The following is a 24,544-nucleotide window of genomic DNA, read 5'->3' as shown; positions in this document are numbered from 1 at the left end:
GTCATGATATTTCATGATGGTATGTGTTCTGTCTTTACATGGCAAGATGGGATTTTTTTTTTCTTCCATCCAGGGTCAAAGAAGGAAGTGACAGGAAGGAAACCAAAACGATAGGAAGGAAATGAAAAGGATAGAATGAAACACCTGCTCAGCGGGCTCTTTTTTATTGATATTTACAATGGTGAATGCAGTACATCAGAATTTAAGTACAGTTCTAAATAATTTATTATTTGAAAAATGAGCAAAGAAAATGGGATATCATCGAGTTCTAAATGAAAACTAAATTAGCATCGCCATTTAGATCTAATATTTACTAAGGCATAGCCCTGATGCAACCTTTTGGTCGAGTTTCTTTAGAGAAACGAATTTTTGGAGCACTAACCCAAGTAAACAAACAAAAGGTTTTAAAAAAAATGATGAAATGCAGGTCTCTAGTCTAGACCACTCCTGTGCATGAGCGAGCAACAGCCCCCGTGGACAGTGTCACTCTCGTCCTTGGCCTAGGCTAGGCTACTCGTGTCGTTCTCGCCATCAACGTCATGGTCACACGAAATAAATTGCATCATCAAAAGGGTTCGTATATAATCACCAGAATCATTATGCTCATCATCACTATCATCTCAACCACAGCAAAACCCTGAATATCATTCCCACCATAGTCACTCCCAGCTCACAAAAACACATCAGCAAACGTACAGACATCGCAGACTTTGTAGCTAACTACGTTAGGCTTTAGATCAATGTTAGTTGTACACAAAATGAAACGGAGGTGGAAAACTAGTAATGAATACACGGAGATCTCAACGATGGCATTTTACCGTAGAAAAAATACACTGAATATCCTGCACCGCAAAAATTTTGAGGTAAAAAACTACGTTGAGGAAAACTAGGGTGAAAACCCGCTGCTTGGAAGACGAACGATGAAGACACTGTATACGGTAAAAATGCACACGCAAACAAACGAGTGGGTACCATACAAAGTAAGAATGTTCTCGACACACGTAGATAATCTACATCGTGTTCAATCAAAAGACTCAACAAACACTCGAACAAAAACTCACCTCTAAATTGTTGCAAACGAGATAATCACTTCAAAAAATGGGGGGGGGGGAACACTTGTGGTAGTACGATTGTACTCTAAGAATAACAGAGATAAGATGATACGAAAGCAAAAGAGAGAAAAAGAGAGAAAAATGGACAAGAAACCTGCAGAAGTTATGCCACACTCACTGGCACCAAAATGCAATTCGACACACACAGGTAATCAGATATCGTCATGGACCCCCTTGAGGAGATCGATATCACGATACCACGCGTAAGTCAATAGCTAAAAGCCAATCACAGACACAGCATCAGACGAGTGACTCATTATGAAAAAAAAAATCGTAAGGCTGTTGAATATTCATTAGCACAGTAGCCAATAACAGAGGCCGTCTCATGAAAACTGCCCCGTGTACAAAATGAATGGCAAAAAAAGTGTGTCAGAAAGAGTGTGTCAGATGAAGTGGGTCAGGAAATGGCGTAACCCGCTCTGGAGTGTGTCGGTGTATGTTCAAATAAAGCCCTCAAACTGTTTCGACCAGTCTGGGAAACAAAACATTTTAAAACACCGTATAGTCTGATCGTCTCAAACCAGATCAATGAGCATACGACTGTAGCATAATCATAATAATTTCGAATAGGCCAATTCATGAATATTTTTACATTTTTTAATTTTTAATTTTGACAAATGTTGTCCCACGTGAGCAGAAGGGTTTCCTGAGCCTTGCCAGATATAGCAGCAATCAATGCATATACCAGTATAATTGTATTAAAGCGACCGAGGAAAAATAAAAATTAGCATGTGTGGCGCCCTCATTAGGTGATTGCTGTATTGCCGAGACACACTGACTATCAAAAAATGCATCAAGCTGTATGATTGTTATTCAGAATAATATGCTGTTTGGCCTTGTACTTGTGATGACATAATATGACCATTTTTTTTTTTTTTTTTTTGCACGAAAATTAGCACATCTTTAAAGGTAGGGAATCCCATTTGCATGCCTTAAAGGTAGGGGATACCTTTTACAGAACTCCCAAAATGCAGCAAAACATTAAATATGAACCTCAGGGGACTTGTTTAGGCCACTGCTTAGAAATTTGGAAGTCGACAGTTATCTACAATTTGAATAATGCACAAAACTCAACTACTCAGTAGTTCTGTGTGTCAGCCACACTTAAGCCTTTTTGTTGCAGTCTTCTGTATTTTTTATCTATAAACACAAATCTAAAAGTATAAGAGCTGATGTTATAACATATAGAGTTTGTGGCAAGAATGTATATAGAAATGTTTGTAAGTTTTGATGAACTTTATTCACAAAATATACATGATGGACACATATGCAGTGCATGGGTCTGCAAAGGTAGCCTAGTAATGTACTGGAATTTACGGTGAGCCCCGAAAAGAATTCAATTCAAAATCTAACGGTCAATAAAAATGTACTAAATGTTACCTTCCACTTTCAATACTTTATGGGAGTTTCTAAAAATGATACTCTCTTCAACATACCACTGTGTTTATACAACTCTTCATTTAAGGCATGCAAATGGGATTCCCTACCTTTAAAAACTTACAAACATTTCTATATACATTCTTGCCACACACTCTATATGTTATTACATCAGCTCTTATATTACGTTTAGATTTGTGTTTATGGATAAAAAATACAGAAGACTGCAACAAAAAGGCTTAAGTGTGGCTGACACACAGAACTACTGAGTAGTTGAGTTTTGTGCATTATTCAAATTGTAGATAACTGTTGACTTCCAAATTTCTCAGCAGTGGCCTAAACAAGTCCCCTGAGGTTCATATTTAATGTTTTGCTGCATTTTGGGAGGTCTGTAAAAGGTATCCCCTACCTTTAACACTTCGTTTATGAGAATAAAGAACTTGGGCAAAGCCAAATTTTCCTCATACGCTTTGGTTCATTTTCCATTCTTTTATTCCCATTCAGGTAGTCATCATGCAAATTATCATAACAAAACATTAAAACAGAACAAAACATCGTTGAAGGAATGGAAAGAAATTAAAACCTATAAACGTATCTATTACTCAAAGATTGTTTATACATATATTGAGTAGGGATCGAACGTAAGAATTTATAGAAAGTCTGGAAAAGTTCCCATTCCAAGCACTTTTGCCTACAAGAAAGTTCAAGCAAAACTTTGAAAACTTCACAACCCCATCTGAGCCAAAAATTATCAGAAGGCTGAAAAAATATTGTCATCATATCACATTTAATATAATGTGGCGGTAGCAAAGAAACTCGACTGTACCAACTGTGCATCCTATAGGTCTCTCTGAAACAACACCTAAAGGACCCTAAGACATTACGTGACATTCATGTGTATCTTAATCTGAACACCTACAGGTTGAAGTCACTCGCAAAGTTGCTATGAATTGAAAGGAATGGGCATATTCCAGATGACTGAAGACTAAAACCTAAGCAAAACATCAAATCGAATCAGAAAGAAACATAAAATAATGGACTGTTTAAATATGGAAGTTTCAAATTCCCACATGCTGTCGAGGTATCGGTGACAGTGAAGTTAGTAAAGATCGTGTCATGACATCATGAAATGCTTTCGCATACATCGTCACTGCTGTGTCTTATCCGACATCATAAAATGCTAAAACAGATCCTTATCAAATGATTGGCTGAGAGCGTACATGTGATAAGGAAGACATTTCACCGAGCGTTTTGTCAGATATTTTTGTTGATAACTTTGCTCTCAGCTAATCAGATGCAAGGATTTCAGTAGCTTGAAATAGTTTGTCAGAAAAGAAATAATATCACACAAAATGCTTTATGAAATGCCCCCTATAGTATCTATTTTGCTCCTGGATATTGCCTTATGATACGTAATTTTGCTTAAGAATAATGGCCTGCCATGACTAGAGTATTATGACCGGTCATAAGCACTTACACGTCGATTATTGATGAGGTATATATACACGTACACTGAAGTATACGTGTATATACTATCACCCAAAAGAGGGCGGTGTATTGAAAATTCATAATTATGAGGCGATAGAGTAGTGCTTAGGCAGTTTTGTACTATACGTATTATGACATTGTACTACCCGCCGGTTGTGTAATGTATTCAGATTTTATACCTGCTTTTTTTTTCACAAAAGCCTCTACTGCCCTTAACTACTACAGAGCTTGCCGGAGGTTTGTCCTACCTACATGCAACAACTAGGTGAATAAATTGCTTCTTTACCAGGCATTTCTAATAGGAAAATCCATGGACTGTGATACATTACAGAAACTATCTATTTCATGCCCCTAATTTCTGCCAGTCAGAACCGAGGTTTCGCCCTTAATGACGAATGTGAAGCACACACTTTCGGGACTGAGAAGAGTGACAATGATTATATATATCTCTTAAGCCCCCACACAGCAAGAATCGGAGTTTTAATATGTGTGAATTTATTCTTCCATTGTTACCTCTTTAACCCTTTGGACATGTGCCTTGAGTGCTGATTGACACAGAAGATACCATAGCCTTGTACACATTGTCTAAAGTCCTTCTTTTTTTGCAAGAAGTATTCTTTTCAGTCTTTCATCATTACTTTGTAACATTGTGGGTTCTACACTATAATATTACATTGTCTTATATGATAATGATGATATCATTGTTTTATATTGTATCATAATATATTGTATCATTATATTATATTATATTATAATATATTATATTATATTATATTACATTATATTATATTATATTATATTATATTATATTACATTACATTATAATTACATTGTATTGTATCATTTTTTAACATAATCATATTATTGTTGTTGTTATTGTATTATTACTATTACTCTTACTGTTATATTATGACTACTAAAACAATTACCTCCGAGAGAAAAAGGCTTATCAAGGAACCCGTCTATAGCGGCCACCTGTCTATAACGGCCTTTTTTCCGTCTCCTTTGGGTGGCCGCTACAGACAGATTTTTACTGTACTATGATGACTGTTCTTAAAACGTTTCCAGCATCAAGGATAGTAATAAGATTGCTGCTCGTGGAGCCCATCAGGGTCGATCGAAGAACAGCATGCGCTTGTCACTATACTGTGGTACCCCAACTATGATGACGTCACACATATAGTTGATGGTTGAACCACATTTTTTTTTTTGTATAAGTGACCTATACAACCATATATCTAAGTTTTGTTTTGTTTTTATTTTTCGTTTTTGACGACAGTGCACAATGCTTATAGAAGTAAAGATAAAAAACACCGTGAAATCCTGAAGAAGCCTGTTATGAAAACTACAAGCAATGACAAGTTTATAGTAGACGTAGGCAATGAAAAGAAGACAAAATATCTCATGAAGATTTAGAATTCACCTCACGTGATTTCCTTATCTCCTTGTCCGTCATGAAACAGTCTAAAAATCATTCGTCAATATTTACGTAGCGCTTACTTCACAAGGCTGATGTAAGGATCATATTGCGGAAACTGTGAAAACAATGCAAAACAGAAGAAGACATGAGTACACTTTATCAAGAGAAGGATGTTTCGAAAGTGGTTTTGTTTTCATTGTAATTGCCTGCTTTTTCGGCGAAAAGATGTCCGATGAGTCAGTGTTATTAGAAACTGTGGGAAATCGATGTTGGAACACTTGTTCATACTTGCTACACGTAACAAAATGATAGGAAGTCATTTTATTTAATAGAGGAACCTTGAACACTATTCGCTCTTTTGCTTTAGATTTGGAAAAGAATAACATTTTCATTCAAATGTAATTTCTTAAATAAATCAACATCATCTCATACCCATATAATCTACGAGTCAAATAATCTGGAACTTTGGCCTTAAAAGGATGGTAATAGTTTTTACAGAGATGGGGGAATCAGATTTTGATATTTTGCGAGATATAAAAACCACTTATGAAATATTAAATAGCATTCAAATCTAAGAGAAATTCAAAGTTTATCTTATGAAAATCGGCAGTTTTGAAATGTCTGGGATATCAAAATACGAAGCCAACCAAAGCCCTAATAAAATAACTGGGTCCAACCTTTTATTGGGACATCTTTGTTCATGGATATTCCCAACAACACTAATTTTTCATCAAATAAACTCTGAATTCTTCTCAAAATATAATTCTATGCTCTTTGAAAATTTGCATGCATGGTTTCTCATCATCTCACCAAAACAAGATGAAAACCTGAAGCCCCACGAGTCAACCAAAACTAGACCTATTTAGGGCTAAAATTTCATTTTCATTTTATTTATTTCATTTCCAGCAATGCAGAACTTTTTCATACACAAAATTACACATTTCAATACAATGTAGTAACAAAGAAAAATACGTGAAATTCACAACACTATACGCATCACAAAATAATAAAAATAATCCCTTAATAATAATAATAATAGTAATGATAATAATAATAATAATAATAATAATAACGTCTTATTTATCCAGGGTATAGCCTCTTCACTGTTGCCACTGCTATCATTGGACCCTATAGCTGCCATTATTATTACCCTAGTGTTGCCAGGTACCCATTTATACACCTGGGTCGAGAGGGACATTGCGGGTAGAAACATTTTGTCCAAGGACCGTTAGCTCTGGGCGGGAATCGAACTAGGATCCTCCGATTGGGAGTCGAGAGTCTTATCCACTATATGCCGCAGGGGGCAAAGTACCGAAAAATTAATGATTGATTAAATAATGAAAGGGAACAAAAGATTCCAGTTTGTCTATGATAATATAGCATGTAGACATTTCCACTTTCTATTTATTGATGATTATTGTCAATAGTTTGTTTGTTTGTTTGTTTGTTTGTTTGTTGTTGTTTTTTTTTTTAGTTCCACCAGGCCCTATGATAGTCTTTAAGCGCAATTTTATTTTCCCCGTCTCCGGAATATGAACGTGCTCCTGACCAGAACATACAAGTTATTTATTATGTTTGTGACATTTGTAGTTTATTCATTCGCAAGATTCTAAAAACATTGTGTGTGTATGTGTGGTTGTGTGTGTAAATATAACATTCTATTATTTTTGATACATAACACAGGGTTACACACTACTTATTTTTGGTGGCCCAAAGGCAAACATCCGACCTTTTTTGGTGGCCCGATCAGGCCACCAAATTCTTCATTTTTGAAATTTTGGTGGCCCGACGTGCGTTTTTGGTGGCCCAAAATACAATCTAAATCTGAATGGATTGCATGGATATATCAAAGTATAAAATCACCCCTTCACTTTAACAGTGTAAAGTCGCTCCCTGCAATTCGGAATGTGGTATTGATTTTGCTGCTTCATGTGAGTGATTTTCTGTCTGGACATGGAGCAAAACAGGTGGTAAAACATAAGTCTTGTAATTGTTCATCTTCATAATAATTATTGTAAGATTATTATAATGTTAGCCAGCTAGGTCTTTGTCCCGTTTGTGTGTGAAGGCGAGTGTGGAGGGTGTGCCTACTTCATAGTCTATTCTCACTTTATGCCAGGATTTCAAGGCGTGTAAGGTACTATACTACTAAGATCACTTCCTCGCCAAGACATTCTCTGAAGAAACCACAATTAAACAGGTTTTCTTTTCACACTATACACGTTTTGATTCCCGATTATTCCTGCGCGAGTAGAATCGGTATTCTATTGTCGTATACACACAACACGGCGTCTTTGAATACAGTACGCATGAAAGGCACTTTGTACATCCCTCGCACATTAGAGCTCGCTCATTTGCAGAAATCCGAGAGGGAACGTGAACATTAGCTCAAAATGTGGTTGGACTGCTCCCATTTCCTGCCATTAGGGTAAGACTCTAAAGGATATGATATTTGACTCTGGAAATAAACTAATATCCGGTGAGTTACGTAATTTCAAGAGTGATTTTACAAACGTTTAAAAACGTCCCTCAAGCAAATATGTGTTGCTCGCCCCCATGCATTAGTAATCCGCCCATCGTAAGGTACGTCTGGTCCGGTCCGCGACGTACCCTGACGTCACAACGCAGTCTAGACAGTCCCAGGGATCAACTTGTCCAGTGCGAGCGACCCGAGATTCGGTGACTTCTTGTCAGTGAGCGAAGGAAGGCAGCTGTTTTCGTCGCATTTAGCCAATTTATGACATGCTTTTCTCTGCCGACTTCAACTAGAGCTTGGATTGAGCAGTGTTCAAGTAGTGTAAGTGAAAACAATGTGTCGATTAGTTGGCAACGAACGTTCAAATCGTAGTCGTGTTCTGTCGATGGTGTGTGTCCTTGAATTGCAAATCAGCTCGTATCCGTGAGTGAGCCGCGCGCATAAACACTGTCGTCCCGTGTCCGGGCGGGCATGCACATTTTCACTGCAGCCAGCGCGACTAGGCGATTTCTTTTCGCGGCCATAACGGTTCGCGAAGTGCTTGAATGAACCGCTCTGTTGTTGTGCCGGGCATGTTCTTTGTATTTGTGCTGCCGACCAGAATGAGTAGTGTGGATGTGGTGTGGCTTTCTGGCTGGCTTCTTTCTTTTTCATCCAGTGGATGATAATGAATGCACGAACTCCTTGGTAATTTTGTGATGTGTGGGTTGTTTGTGATAGCCGAGGAGATGTCCGTACTTGGGTACAGGCGGCGAGACGGACATGAAGCAGCCACCAGCAGCTTGAGCTAGCTAGCCGTAGCCGATCACGTTCACTACCAATGCCATCTGACCAGCATGACCCTTTTTCCATGCCACTAAATGCCAGCCAAATACACAAAGACGAAAACGCGTATAGGCCAACGGTACCTAATCGTAATACCAGTAGGCCTATGAGATGTAAAACTTTTACCTGCACAACATCAACTGTGCATGTATGGAGCGGGATACATCTGTCTTTCCGACCCCCTCTCTCTGTCCCTCTCTTTCACTCTTGATAAGAGCATAACGATCTGTAGTGTAGGTAGGTAGTGTGTGTGTGTGTGTGGGGGGGGGGGGGGGATTCTAATGAAAGCACTTTACAATAAGATGACTGCAACTATATAGGATGGTGATAGTGAGGTTGTAACCTCCAAAATATGATTCTAGAATCTACCTGTTGGTAGTATTTAAATTTTGATATACAGTATATTGCAATTATTCAGTGCCTTTCATAATTAATGCAAAGAAAGCAATTCACTGTTAAAAATCAGGTTACATTAGTAACTCTTCAGTTTACACTTCAATCACTCAAACTAAAGTGGTGGTGGGGGGGGGGGGTGGTACCAACCTTCCCTATGAGTGATTTTCTAAGATCAAAGCAAAGAAATATACTGGGTTTGAGACAGCTATACTTTGAACAATATATATAATACATATTTCTATATCTATCTAGTATATGTCTATATATATATATATATATATATATATAAGATACATATTTTATCTAGTATATATCTCTATATATTATATATATTATATATATATATATATATATATATATATATATATATATAAGATACATATTTTATCTAGTATATATCTCTATATATTATATATATATATATATATAATATATATATATATATATATATATATATATATATATATATATATATATATATACTAATGGCTGAAAAAATAGTTAACCAATTAATATACATCGCATCTACATCACATACCCCATGAAAGGTCCAATGTATCTGATGTGTATGAGTAGTTTATGTAGGAACATGGAGGTATCATATATGTGGCATATCATAGGTTAGACCCTGCATAATTGATAAATCAATTTAGGGGAAAATTATCTCATTTGAACAGTATGCTTTTTGCTGCCCATACAAAAACGAAAATTGAATTAAAAAAAATCAAACAAACCACTCTTTATCTGGTATTGATTGTCTGTTGATATTTTGATTATATGTTCTTTATTACAAACTTTTTACATAGTTGTAAATGTATTAATACCCTCAAATTACAATCATCCACAATGTGCAAGTCCATGTGCACATAGGTGTGTGCATCCTATGACTTTATTGTTGGCAAACCTGAAACTATTGATTATCATTTCTCAGCAATGCTTTATTTTACATGATTTCCAGTGTTTAGAATCTGTATTGGTTTCATAATATAAGCCTTAGCTCGAAACTAAATATTTCGTTTTACAGTAGTGTTCATAGAATATAATGCAAGGCTGGCAGACGGGGGAGAGGTTGCACCTGTATATAGGAATACATAGGGTGTCACCACTTTGGGCCCCCTCACTTTCTTGAAAAAAAAATAGAATGAAACCTTTGATTGCAGTAAGGCATTTGTTTTTGCACTGAACACTTATTTTTTTTCTTGTCAGCTGAAGAAAACTGGAAGTGTGAAGATTTTTTTTTTTTTTTTTTATAGCATGTGGCGTATACATTATGTACTGTATGCAGGTGTTTGAAATTGCATAATTTGTCAATTTTGGACCCCCCCCCAAAAAAACAAACAAACAAACAAACAAACAAACAAACAAAATAAGATATATAACGGCTGATATAGTAAATGCGCATATCAGTCATGCAGTTGTATCTTAATCAAAGTCATTGGGAATTTATCATCCTTGAAATATTTCTATGTTCTCTTTAGACTTTATTTCTTATTCATCATCACGGATTTCTTGCAGCACTCCTACTTTTATATATTTATATACCTTTTATATACATTTACATGCTTAAAGGGGATGGCTAGTAACCGATCAGTGGGTATCAGTGGGAATGCTGAGGGATGATTGTTCCAATCCTTGTGGGATTCATTTAAGAGTACATTATATCTACTGTTGTATGAAAATTATTTACTTCAGAACGGTCTCATCAAGTAATGTGCAGATAAATGCCCTGTCACTGACCAGGCACGCTAACCTGGAAACATTAAAATGCACATTAATTGAATATGAGACCATTCTGAAGCAAATAATTTTCACACAACAATATATATAATGTACTCTTAAATGAATCCCACAAGGATTGGAACAATCATCCTCCAGCATTCCCACTGATTCCCACTGATCAGTTACTAGCCATTCCCTTTAACTCATTATTTTTCTTTAAACCATTAATTTGAAACATGAACTCAAACTTACAATATTTGTGCTACTAAAAAAAAATAAGCAAGTCTGCCCATGTAGTTATGTCAAGTTACAGATGACGTACACTTTAAAGTTGCATGTAGGCCTACATTAACATTATATGTAAGCGTATGTTTTGCTTGATTGAAGGACTTTCAAATTAAATTTCTAAAGTTGTGTTTGTCACTTTTTGTGACTATTCTTTGATGGAACATATGAAGAAAAAATGAAGCATATTTGGTAAATCGTGTGAACCTTTTAAAGGACAAGTTCACCTTCATAGACATGTATGTTTGTTGAGTGAATGCAGCAATATTAGTAGAACACATCAGTGTGAGTTTGAGGAAAATCTTACAATCCGTTCAAAAGTTATGATTTTTTAAAGTTTTTGTTCAGTCATGGCTGGATGAGAAGACTATAGCTTGTGATGTCACATGTGTACAACGATATAAAGAAAGTATATCAAAAGAAAAATCAACATGATTTTCATTTTTCTCACATAACAAAAGAACACTTGACTTTTGAAGATTCTAGAAGGCCAGGGGAATGATATTACCCTTAACATACACCTGTACATCAGTAACAAGTCAAAGAAATGTGCACTTTATCAAAAAAGTCAAGTTTTGTGAAATTCTCTTTTTATTTTCCTAAATATCATTCTACGCGTGTGACATTATACACTGTGGTAGCCTTCTCATCCAGCAGTGATTGTGCAGATACTTCAAAAATTCATGACTTTTGAACGGATTGTCAGATTTTCCTCAAACTTTCACTGATGTGTTCTACTAATATTGTTGCATTCACTCAATCCATGTGTATACATGAAGGTGGACTTGTCCTTTAATGGTTCCTTGGGTAAGACTATGCAGTTATCATTAGTTACACAGCAAACATGGTATCCAACATATTACAGTACCGTACAAAAAAAAGAAAAGAAAAAAAAACCTGTTGTAAGTTGAGTAATGCAAATGTTGACTTATGGGCATGTCTGTTTGTGTTGAAAGAAAACTTTTGAACTTTATCTTTGCACTGATTTTGATGTGGTTTGTTGACTTCTAAGGTGGTGTCAATGTACAACATTGTAAGCAAGGTTTACTGTACATACATTGTTAGCTAATGAGTTTTACTTTTTAACCAGTACATAAAATATTATGCATCATCTTTCTTTAGAAATCAGATACAGTGTAGATGCATGTTAGATACAAGTAATTCCAACATGAGCTCAGAGACAAATAAGTGTTACCCTCCCTTCAATTAATGGTAACTGTTATCCTCATCTGGAGTGAAGAACAAAAATTATCCACTTTCATCTTCTTAATTTCTTGGAAATTACCCGGTGAAAATTCAAGTGATCAGGAGCTGGTCAGCTCTGATCCCATGCTATAGAATTACTAACTTTATATGCAAAAAACAATTTAATTCTGAAATGCAGTATGGTGAGAAGGTTAGGACAGTGCTAGGAATGACTACAGAATTCATTTGTTAAAATGTGAGGGTAGTGATAAATGCCTTTTTAGGAGATTATCTCTTTTTGCTTTCAAAATCTGCCCAATAATCTTGCTTTGCTTTGACAATCTGTCCAATAATTCAATGGGACAGGAGCCAGGGTAAGTCAAAGAGAATGTGTCTATGGTATAAGGACTGTTATTTCTTCAATCTTATGAGAATTCCTGTGCATTTACTGTGACCAAGAATGTTATCATATTGTTTATTTCAGTGTTTGTCATCGACATAATGCTAAAAGTGAAATGGGGGAAGGAATTCTACGATGGGGGGGGGGGTGACTCTAGACAGTTAAGTCACATGTGAGTGAACATTAGGACAATGTAGAAGAGACCCAAAGGCGTCAGTGCGCTCTCGTCCGGATCTTTGTCATGTGGCGTGGAGGGGAAAGGGGGCGGCAGCCCATTGGTCAAATGGTCAGGTGACCTGATGACCCACTGGACAGCTGCATTTAGTTCTTCAAGGCCAGAATGAAATCAGTTTCTATTCAGTTATAGACCCATTGTCCATGCTCACAGACCACAGGGGGGCCTGCCTTTTCAGTGTTTTTCTTTTCACTTTGAAATAAGAAAAAAAAAAGGAAACTGTATTCAAGTTACAGTTATTTCACTCTTTGAAGCAAAATAGCACTTTGACTTAACCCATTGAGGACAGACTGATTTTACTACAACACGCACTTCCCACAGACACCAGCCCGAGTATTTTCAGGACTTGTCTTCAACGGGTTAAAAGAGACCTCCGGATGATATTTAGACTTGCATTTGAACAGTATAAATTGGTTAGGCCTGAATAGGCCTACGTACGGCAGATTTTCAGAATTAATACTACAGTGTAATTGGGATGAGGAATAAAATCATGTTTTCGAAATTCATATCAAATCACAGTGAATGAGGATGATGACATCAATTTCACTTAAGAATGCATGAGTTGGGGCTCAGGGAAGCAAAACAAAAGAAGAAAGCATGCTAAAATGCTACACAGGCATTATCATTGAATTACATTGACTGCATTTCCTGGAATATGTGAGGCTCCTATATCACTATCTGTGTTCGGTGCAATATGTTTTTGATTTTTCAGAGTATGGGTTTATCTCCTCAAGGACCATAGTAAATTCCACAAATCTACACATGACCATTGCTTTATGTAGGCCTACTATATACATGATGTGAAATTATATTTTGTCCGGAATGTACCTTTAAACACACTAGATTTAGTATGAATACCTACATACTTTCATACTTCACAGTTTAAATGTATACTGACAATATTTATATTAAATGAGGAAAAATGTCTTATTACTTTGTGTGTGTGTGTTCTGCCCCCCCCCCCAAAAAAAAAGGGGGGGGGAGGGGGATGGGGAGACAAACACTCACAGAAAGAAAGAGAATTAATCAGTCAAGGGTGGGGGGGGGGGGGCAAGATATTTGGAACTGTAAAATAAGCCCTCTTTGCCAGAAATTGTAATAAATGAAGTGAACAAATGTAATGAAGTCAAAATTTATCACACTATATGCCTCAACCTTACTTTGAAGAATGTCTGTGATTCTGAAAGTAAGTTGAAATTCTTTGATAACATACCCTCTTTTGCATTCCCTTGAAAAATAGAATAAGATGCTTTAAAGACAGAATATGGAAGTGCTACAGAAAGATGGCCCCATTTTTATTATTTTTTTAATCATTTATGATGATGAAGAGATAGTCAATGGCTGTACTTTGTAAGGCTAAGTAACTTGTGAGAAAAGGCTACTCATAAAACAGATGAACAAATACCTAGTGATGAATTACCCGGTAACTTATGATCAGTCATAATTATATTAGCCTTTCATATAAAATGATGCTCAGAGAGCATAAATACGACATGTTTTCTTTTCAAATGGGCTAAAAATGTCAGTCGACAAGTTTTTGTCAACTTGTATATATTATGTAAGAACCGTATCGGCAATTATTCCCCTCCCCCCCCCCCCCCCAAAAAAAAGAAATACTGGTTAGTGTAAGGTTAGAGTAAATATTAAGGTTAGGGTTATTATTAGTATTAGGACAAGGGTTAGGATCAGGGGAAGGGACTGGGGTAGGCCTCATTCCCCTGGGAGCAATTGCCCTAGACCCCTAAGACTTTGTAGTGCAACCTTGTCGGCATGAAAAGTATAAAGCAAGTGCATTACCTAGTATAATGGTAGTGGGTTTTTGTTTTTTTTGTCTATAGAACATAAGATTTGCCATCATCTTGACTAGCTAATTACAAGGACTCCATGAACAACATGGGCATGTTGTACCGGTATAACAGATTATTCTGCAGCATCAATCAACATAATCCATAAAAAGCCACTAGTAATCTAGTACTAGTTTGACTCTTCTTTTTGACTATCTGCAAGACAAATCTTATAAGGAAGCATCTAAAATGTATACAGGGAAAACTAGGACTAGAATCTTCCGCTCCCAGACAAAAGGCCCCGAGTTCAGTAGTTTCACTTTATTTCCTTTTCTTCCAGAGGTAGACGAGGGACCTCCTCTTATCATCATGGGCAATTCACAAGGCCAGCTGAAGTCATCTCGCTTCGAGGCAGCGCTCCACATGTCAATTGAGCAGTCACTGAGGTCCAGCGCTGCCACGCCCCAACCGGTCTTTTCCCAGCTGTACCTGGACAAAGGTTGGTTCTTTACCCTTCACTCCCAGCTGCACCTGGATGAGGGTTGGTTCTTTACCCTTCATTCCCAGCTGTACCTGGATGAGGGTTTGTTCTTTACCCCTCATTCCCAGCTGGTGTACCTGTATGAGGGTTGATTCTTTACCCCTCATTCCTAGCTGGTGTACCTGGATGAGGGTTAGTTCTTTACCCCTCATTCCCAGCTGTACCTGGATGAAGCTTGGTTCTTACCCAACCCCGAATCTCACTCAATCTTCACACACTGACTTAATATCCACAACAAATATTCAGAAAGCAAATTATTTCACAATGGCAATTTAAAGTGCTTGCTCACAATGTACGGTAGCCTACATAATTGTCTTTTTCTTTTATAGCGAGAAAAGGTAGTCCAGTGTCACAGAGCTTATTTGGTGAATATGGCTGATAGGATAATTTTTATATGATTCCTATTTCATGTCCTGACCAAGTTGACATGTGTGTTCATAAACTGCTATATACTTTCCCATTGTAAGTGATAATGGCCAAACAGCAAGAGATATATCATGTTTCACTAGCGAGATAAGATTGTATAAAAAAATCTCCTTTTATAAAGCCCACCTCATTGTGGAAAATTACATATAACGTGCAGTTTCTTAGCCCTGAAGCAATGAAGCGTTTATGGCACATTCTTTTTTTTTTATCTCAGTGCTGTGTACACTTGGTCTTTGATTTGTTTTGGCGTTTGTTTGTTTGTTTGTTTTTGTATGTTTGTTTTCTTACTTTAAAATAGGAAATATGCCATTTTACTGAAGACTTATACTGGTGTGTTTGGTATTTTAGACATCAAGCCAAATGTACGTGACATGGAGCCCCATGGGAGCTCCGGTGAATCCTACCGGAAGGACTCCATGCCTCCCAGCCCCACTGACAACAACAACAAAGAGACCACCCCTTCTTCCTCATCCTCTGCACCATCATCCGTTGCCACGGCACCCCTGTCCCTGGGCGAGCTGCGCACCTCTGGGACGAGTACCATCACATCCTCCGCCCCAATAAGCAAGCCCCCCTTGCCCAGCCCTCTGGGGCTCCACCCTGGTGTCCACGCACCCCAGCCTGGTATGCCAGCAGTGATGCTTCCATCACCAAGACTTCCCTTGTCACCCTTTATACCAGCCCAGAGGTAAGCCATCTTTCTTTGCACCTACTGCTAGCTTGGAGTAACATTGATATTATACACATACACTTGCTTATCAGTCTTGAAGTTCAAGACCTAGAATATAAGGCCTAAGGTCCCTATTTTAAGGGATGACTAGCTTGTAATTCTTAACCCTAAAAAGACTGGGGGGGGGGCCCTTTTAGGCCCCCCCTCGACATTTTTTGCGATAAATCTGGAACGTAAAAATCTTGCGCCGCGACATTTTATGACTTTTTTCTTGTAAGTCTTGCGCAAATTTTGAGACCAAATTTGTGACGCCCAGGTACGCGGTTCTGAAGTTATGCAATATTTTGTAAGTGCATGTCAGACCCGAAATGGCTCGAAAACGTGATTTCATGTACAAATCCAATGCAAATTCTGTTTCTGACAAAAATTCATAAATGTATCATTATTTTTACTTTTACTGATCAAAGTCAATTAATTTCATGTTCTTTATGATCGAAATAGTGTCGCCAATGATTTCCATTGAAAAAAACAATAAAAAACAAAAAGTCAAAAACAATGAAATACATTACAAATTTTAAAAACAATAAAATACATAAGAAAAACATTTTGATACTGCCGTTTTTTTACATTCAATAATAATCCTACACAGAATACCTAAACCAAAAATTAGCAGTTTTGGACCTTTAATTACAGATTTACAGCCATTTTTCCCCATGCATAAGTTAGCATAATTAATTTATTCAAAAGTAAATTTGAATATTTGTGAAATAATTACCTATTCAGTTTTGTAGATTAAATTGTGGGTTATGCGCGTGCCAATTTTCCTTGCGATCGCGCGGTCAGTGGCCAAGATCTCGGGGGGGGGGGGGGGGGGAACTACGAGGCATCAAAATAGCCCAGTCTTTTTAGGGTTAAGATCCCTGGAACAGATACTCCACAGTAGGATAAACATGCCCTTCTGGAATTTCCCAGGTTTCCATCTAGTTCCATCTTGTGATGTTTTTGAAAAGTGTCATCATGTATAATTAGGAACTGCGGAATTAGTGGGAGGGGGCTGCAGCCCCCCTCACTTTTTCTTTCTTGGTCTGTAAATAAAATGGCAAAAAAAAATATATGAAACAAACAATGAGAAAAAAAAAATCACAAGACCACATATTCTGAAGGTTTCATCATCATGTTCTTCCCATCTGAGACCTGCAACCCTTCCCCTTAAAAAAAAAAAAAAAAATTCTATGGCCCCCGATAATCACGATTCAAACTACCAGTCAGTGGGCAAGAAAGAAATGCAGTGATTTGTGGCAATGATTCATTGACTTTTCTCTCATTATATGTAAAACGAAAAAGGTGTATTTCACTGGACAAAACTTTTTTTTTAAATTTTGATATTAAATCAAGATCTTACATCATACACTTTAAGTGAATGCTCACCATTGTACTTTGATTTTTTTTTCTTAATTAAGTTGCCGAAAACTTACTTTTGTAGGAGAGATTTCCATGATGCTGAATGCAACCTATAAAGCAAAAGAAATGTTCAATGAAAATAAGCTAATTATTTCTTCACCGACTGTATAAATCTCCTCCCCATCCCCCCACCCCCCGAAGAAAAAATAACAGAAAAATCCCCCAAAAGAGATCTATACACATTGTACCAATGCAGGCAGAAAATCCATGTTTGCTCAAGTTGCTTTGAGATTCATTGTATCTTGATTCAACACTTCCTAAGGTGTTGTAAACACATCAACGCTATCTGAATCACAACCAAAATGTGTCATTTATGGGAGGTCAAAGGAAATTGTGAGAAAATTTTGAGGAAAGCTTTGATTTCTTGTTTCCTTTAGCTCCGAGATCATGTTGGCTCGGAGTTGAGGGGACCAAAAAGTTTCAACAAACTTTGTGGCAGCATGGAGTTTGCAAGTTATGTGAGGAGATTGAGTGTGTGTGCGTGTTCCCAAATGGGAAAGGATCGCAACTGAGATATCAAACTTTTGATTGGAGGTGTATTTTGAGGGTGAAAACTTCACCGTTTGAATGTTATACTCCTGTGATTATATCATTGCTAGGCTGAACTTGAGTAGGATTCTGACGTCTGATCACTCGGACCACATATCTGTAAATTTCTCAACTTGAGCCCCAAACCATGCTGAGAATGTTCAACAATTTTAGGAAAATGCCAAACAAGCTTGAGCTATGGCAACAGCTTAGAGTTGTGCACATGAGCCATTTGTTGATAAAAAAAAAATAATAAAGTAACTTTGATCAATAAAGTTTGCTCTGATCTTCAGAATTGACCATCCCATGTACAACTGTACATGAATGAATGAACATTCATGAGCACTTGTGTAGAAACACAGGAGAAAGCATTCACACACTGTCATTAATATGGCAGAGAACAACCCATTGCATGAATGAAGCCAGTCCCTAACAAAAAGTTCTTCCCTCAGAAATATGACTGTTAAAATGTTTCCTTCACAAGAATCTGAGGGAATGTGACTTGAATTTTTTTAGAAAAGGTTTGTCACCCTCAGTGCTGTTGAATTGTACCTCTGATTAACCTGTTGAGGACGAGTCCCAAGAATACTCGGGCAGGTGTCTATGGGAAATGCATGTTATAGCAAAATCAGTCTGTCCTCAATGGGTTAAAGACAGAGTTGGGTCAATTACCAACCTCTTCTGCGATTCCTCCCCCTCTTCTGTGCATCGTCAGTAAACGTCCAATAACATCCTGCTACCTAGGATTACTCATTCCTCCAGTGTTGATAGTCTTGTATCCATACCTTCACACATATTATATTCCCCTTCTACGTCCTTACATTATAGCTGGAGCAGTCTCCAATTTGTACTGTAGCTTGCTTTTCACCAGAATACTAAGCACCAGCCTTTATTTAGACCAAGCTGTGGTCTGTTAGTTGTTCATATACTTATGGCGAAACTATTAACACTTGACGTGTAACACGAGCCTTTCCAGTAGTTTAGAAAATGTGCTGAAATGTGAGTCGAGAAATATAGCATGTAATGAATAGATGTGAAAAGACAGCACAATGTTATGTGTTATATTCTGCATTGGTTTGCCCCACAGTTTTTGCAAGGAAGATGTGGCTTTTTTCTTTGATTTAGCATTTCCCCCTGATGATGTCACCTCATTTATTTGTACACAAAAATGTTATTAATCTTTTTTTCTTTTTTTTTTGCTTTCAAACTGAAACAATGTGTGAAAATTGTGAATTGGACACTTTTCAATTGTATTCCATGTTATATCAATACCATTAAATGAATACATACACTGTGTTTTGTGTTCACATAATAGTTTAAACACACAGAAACTGTACAGTACATGTATGTGCACCAATATCTACATTGTATGTTTGTTCCCAGGATGATTAATTATTTATTAATGTATTTTACGAGCGAGGCCAGCTGTTATTTGAAATTTGTGGACACTTGGTAATTCAGGGGTTCACCGACCTTTTACATTGTTCAGAATATTGATTGTGTTGTTGTTGTCATCTTTTTTTTGTAGGCATACTTTTTAGAAAGAGTATTTATTTATGTAAGCAATTAGTGAGATTCTGATTTAATGCAAGGCTTGTCGTATAATGCTGTAATTACTTGAGAGTTGGGAGTTAATCGAAGATGAGTCATTCAGCCAGAGATAATGGCAGTTTCGACCCTACAGACCAGTCTTAATCACTGCGTGTTGGCATTCTGCACATTTCATGTCTTTTTCGGATGCTAATCAGGAAAACTAAGAGATTCTTCAGACAGACAGCAATTAGGCACCTGTGCACTCTTTCTGTAGCTCACTCCATCAACCTTTTCAGGCCCACACTCAGCATCCTATGGACAGATGTTTCCCGCAGGACGGGGAGAGTTAAAGGAGAATAAAATCAAAATGTATACATTAATGTGGGAATATTAACACCTTTTTGACAAAAATTGTTCATTTAAAAGCACAATTTGTATTGCTAGGATGTTTGCTCTCTAAGGCTGTACAGTATAAAATTCTTTATTTCACATCTTCAGTCAACAAGAAAAGGGGCAAGATCTAGATTATGTACCTGCAGGAAGTCAGGTAGAATTTGCTGAAATGAATCTCCTCTTTAACTCAACCTGTTGAGGACAGACTGATTTTGCTACATCACACATTTCCCATAGACACCTGCCCGAGTATACTCGGGACTCGTCCTCAACGGGTTAAGTGTTGTCCTAACATATTATGTACCTTTGAGAGGCCTTTGTTATGTAATAAGTGATGTTTCACCAAGGCAACAAAGAGTATTTAAGATTCAAGATGCTTAGTGCTGTTTGGCAGAAGAAGATCACAACTTATGTTAGTGCTGCTACATTAGTGCTGCTATATGTGGCTGTGTGATTAACCATCTTGAAGATTAAAAGGGATCGTATAGTTTTGGTTGAAACCTAATGTTAGGTTTATAAATTTTTTTAGTGAGATAAGGAAAAACCACTAATGAAATATGAAAGAGAATGTAATTTCCAGAAGGATTCAACATTTTGATACCTCTTAGAATTACATGCTTTTTGACATCTCATAGAGTGGTTTCTGAATATCTCGCAAAACCGTAAAATCTAAATCCTCACCTCGACCAGAACTGTACACACCCTTTAAAGACCCACCCACATGCATTACTTTTATATCAGGTTTTGTTTTGTTTTTTTTCATTTGTGACGTTTTAACAATAATCATGGAGATTGGAGTGATCATAATGATGATGCTGATATCAGTAATGAAATAGTGATAATGATAAATATGATGAAATGAAAAGAAGATTATTTTTCATGATATCATGAAAAAAAAAATCTCAAGGCATATTACAGCATTGTTATAGCACCATCAGTGTTCCAAGTTTTGTGTTAAAGGCAGAAGAGTGAATCTTAAAGGGATCATATAGTTTTGGTTGAGACCTAATTTCAGGTTTCTAACATTTTTTGGTGAGAAACCTCTTATGAAATATGAAAGAGCATGTAATTCTATGAGGAATTTGATGTTTATTTGATGAAAATTGGTTTTGAAATGGCTGAGATATTAATAAAGAGCGATTCTAATAAAGTATGGGACCCACACTTTATTACGATTGCTTTGTTTTACTTTGTTTTTGGATGTTTCAGCCATTCCAAACCTGATTTTTATCAAATAAACTTTGAATTCCTCTTAAAATGGTATGCTCTGTACTATATCATAATTGTTTTCTTGGTATCTTGCAAAAAGTTTAAAGCCCAATTCTCATCTCCACCAATACTGTACCATCCCTTTAAAGGGCTGGACTTCTGTTCACTGTACAGCTGTACATGCAACATTATCAACATTATTTAAAGGGTTTTCTTCTTTTTTTTTTTTTGCAGAAAAGTAGAAGATGGGTAGATGAAGACATGCTTAGTTTGGTTAGATGATGACACAATGATGTATCTGTACAATGTCAAAATTTGTGCCGACAAATGAACTTTCAGAAAAGTGTTCATCAATGCTGCCATAATATTTGTTGTTACCTACTAAATTTGATTTTTCATAGCATTAATGTAGAACTGATGTTTGTAATACTGCACTATGTAATATATGGTGCATTATCCTTTCTTGCTCTTAGTAGATAAAAACCAATCCAGTAGAATCACACTTAAGTATGAAAGTAACTATCTCCATCCTACAGTTCACTCCTGCTTGATCTGTATGTCACTTGAATTGACAGGCATGCATATATGACTAGTTTTTAAAGGGATGGTACAGTATTGGTGGAGATGAGAATTGGGCTTTTAACTTTTTGCGAAATACCAAAAAAACCCCACTAATAATATAGTACATAGCATACCATTTTGAAAGGAATTCAAAGTTTATTTGATGAAAATCGGGTTTGGAATGACTGAAACATCCATAAACAAAGTAAAACAACGCAATCGTAATGAAATGTGGGTCCCACACTTTATTAGAATCGCTCTTTTTTGGATATCTCAGCCATTTCCAAACCAATTTTCATCAAAGAAACGTTGAATTCCTCCTAGAATTACATGCTCTTTCATATTTCATAAAAGGTTTCTCATTATCTCACCAAAAAATGTTAGAAACCTGAAATTAGATCTCAACCAAAACTATACGATCCCTTTAAGCAATATTGTCAACCAGCTATTGATTAGCGCAGCATGCATAGATGTACAATTTCACATTTGCTTTGCTGTTCCTTCCTGTCCCAGGTTTATTATCCCAGGTCAGTATCCCACCCATCCCCCTCCACCTCTGATCCAGCAGCCCCCCTCCACATCTAGAGCCGTGACGGAGGTCTGCATCACCCAGCCTGGTTTCCCTCCAGCCGTTACCATGGTACCGAGCTCCTCCTCCTCCCGCACCTCCTCCCCCCGCCTGGCCAAGGAGGATGCGGTGCCGGCCCAGTATCAGCGGGAAGAAATAGAGAATACAGGATTCCTGTATGGCGCCCTAACTCTACGGGGATGCCAAGAAGTTGGTAAGTACACGTACATCTCCCCCCCCCCAAAAAAAAAAAAAAAAAAAAAAATTAAAAAAAAAATATATGTATATATATATATATATATATATATATATATATATGAATGAAGAGTTTGTTCGCAAAAACTGATAAGTCAATATTTGCCATATGGAGATATTTGCGATTAAAGGTCAAGAAAAATAAAGAGAATAATAAGAAAATTTTTGCTTCTTTTGACCATAACTTCAAAAATGTACCTTTATATGTAGTGACCAATATATCATTTAAAAGGTATTATTTTGTACTTTATGACAGAGACCATACTTCAAAATCTTCAAAAATGGACTTATCGGTTTTTGCAAACAAACTCTTCATATATATATATATATATATATATATATATATATATATATATGAATCAAAAATTCTACTCTTTATAGTACCTATCCATGATTCTTCCAGATAGCCTGCTTTATATATGATCTTTGTGTGTGGTGAGGTGCAGTATGTGCCACATGTTACTGTGTGTGTTACACAAGATGCATGTCCATAATGTGGAAATGGAAATCATTTTTCCTCGGATCTTTCAATTTTGTAAGGTAAGGTGAATAAGGAGAGATTCATGGATAAAAGTCTCTCGCTCTAACAACAATTAGATTTAGCCAATTGATACCGTACTACAAGTGTACATGGTACAATTTTTAACTTTTAGTCCCTTTTCTTGTGATGTAAGTGATGACCATGGTTGTACAGTAAATTGAAGAGTTTTGTCACATAATGGGCGGAGTGCCATTTTTAAACATTTGGGTGTGAATCCATCACCAGATAGAGCAAAATAAAAACTTTCACTGATGCCTCACTTGTAAGTTAACAGAGAATATTCATAAAGTTTAATATGATGAAAGATATCCTGTATTTTCTTATTATTTTCTTTATTTTGTTTTTGTTTTTTGCTTTAATCACAAATATCTAAACTTAACATGAATGAAAATAGCTAATTTTGTGATTCAAGTGTACATGGTACGGTATTCTTCTTTGCCTCTAACCTATGATGTAAGTGGTGACCATAAATTTATGTTCATTGCAGGGTTCTGTCAAGCTGGATCAGACATCCGACTGACGGAGCTTAGCGACAAACAGATTGAAGTGCCCAAGGGCTTTGTCCTCGTTGGAACCAAGTCACCTTACCTGCCTGAGAATATTCTCGTTGCAGCAGTTGATGCAAGATTCCTGCCAGATCCAAACACCAATTTAGCACTGCTGGGTGAGCTGAATTGCATTCTCAATTTTAATTCCATTTTAGCATCTTTCATGTTAATCCATATATCATGCTTTCTTCTTGAAAGATTTCGTAAGTGTTCATGTCTCAGCAATATAAAATATACCTTCCTATTATTCTTCATTATTATACCTAAATCTCTCTTCCTCTCTTATAAACAAATTATGACTCGTCTGATGAAAAAGAGTGGTATTTTTGTAATAAAAGCAATAAACAGACCATGTAGTGTTCTGGTGGTTGAACAATAATTCACAAAGTGAATTGCAAGAAGTGTGGATACTTACACAATTGCCTGGATGTATGGTGTAGTTTCAAAGAGTAGAAATCTATTCTATAGAAATAGAATTTATACCTTTAGATTGACTTCTTCAATCACCCTCAAGCTTCACTAACATGTTCTAATCTTTCTGCAATCACTGAATTCAGACATTATTATTTTTTTGGTGAAATTCCCCATTTATTGCATTTGTAATTCTC

The 24,544-nt window shown here is 36.7% G+C and overlaps 1 protein-coding gene across 1 annotated transcript in view; it reads left to right on the top strand.

Moving 5' to 3' along the window:
• Positions 1-8,097: 8,097 nt before the first annotated feature.
• The window catches only part of LOC140233690 (GREB1-like protein), a 44,280-nt gene continuing 27,833 nt past the window's right edge, over positions 8,098-24,544 (top strand). The window contains exons 1-5 of the mRNA XM_072313790.1: positions 8,098-8,194; positions 15,043-15,201; positions 16,018-16,357; positions 22,538-22,806; positions 23,876-24,052. Coding sequence (XP_072169891.1) covers positions 15,072-15,201; positions 16,018-16,357; positions 22,538-22,806; positions 23,876-24,052 — 916 coding nt within the window. The 5' untranslated portion in view covers positions 8,098-8,194; positions 15,043-15,071. The remainder of the gene's footprint in view (positions 8,195-15,042; positions 15,202-16,017; positions 16,358-22,537; positions 22,807-23,875; positions 24,053-24,544) is intronic.

Source organism: Diadema setosum, chromosome 10 (assembly GCF_964275005.1).
Source record: "Diadema setosum chromosome 10, eeDiaSeto1, whole genome shotgun sequence".
NCBI lineage: Eukaryota > Metazoa > Echinodermata > Echinoidea > Diadematoida > Diadematidae > Diadema > Diadema setosum.
This window is presented reverse-complemented; position numbering and strand designations above follow the sequence as displayed.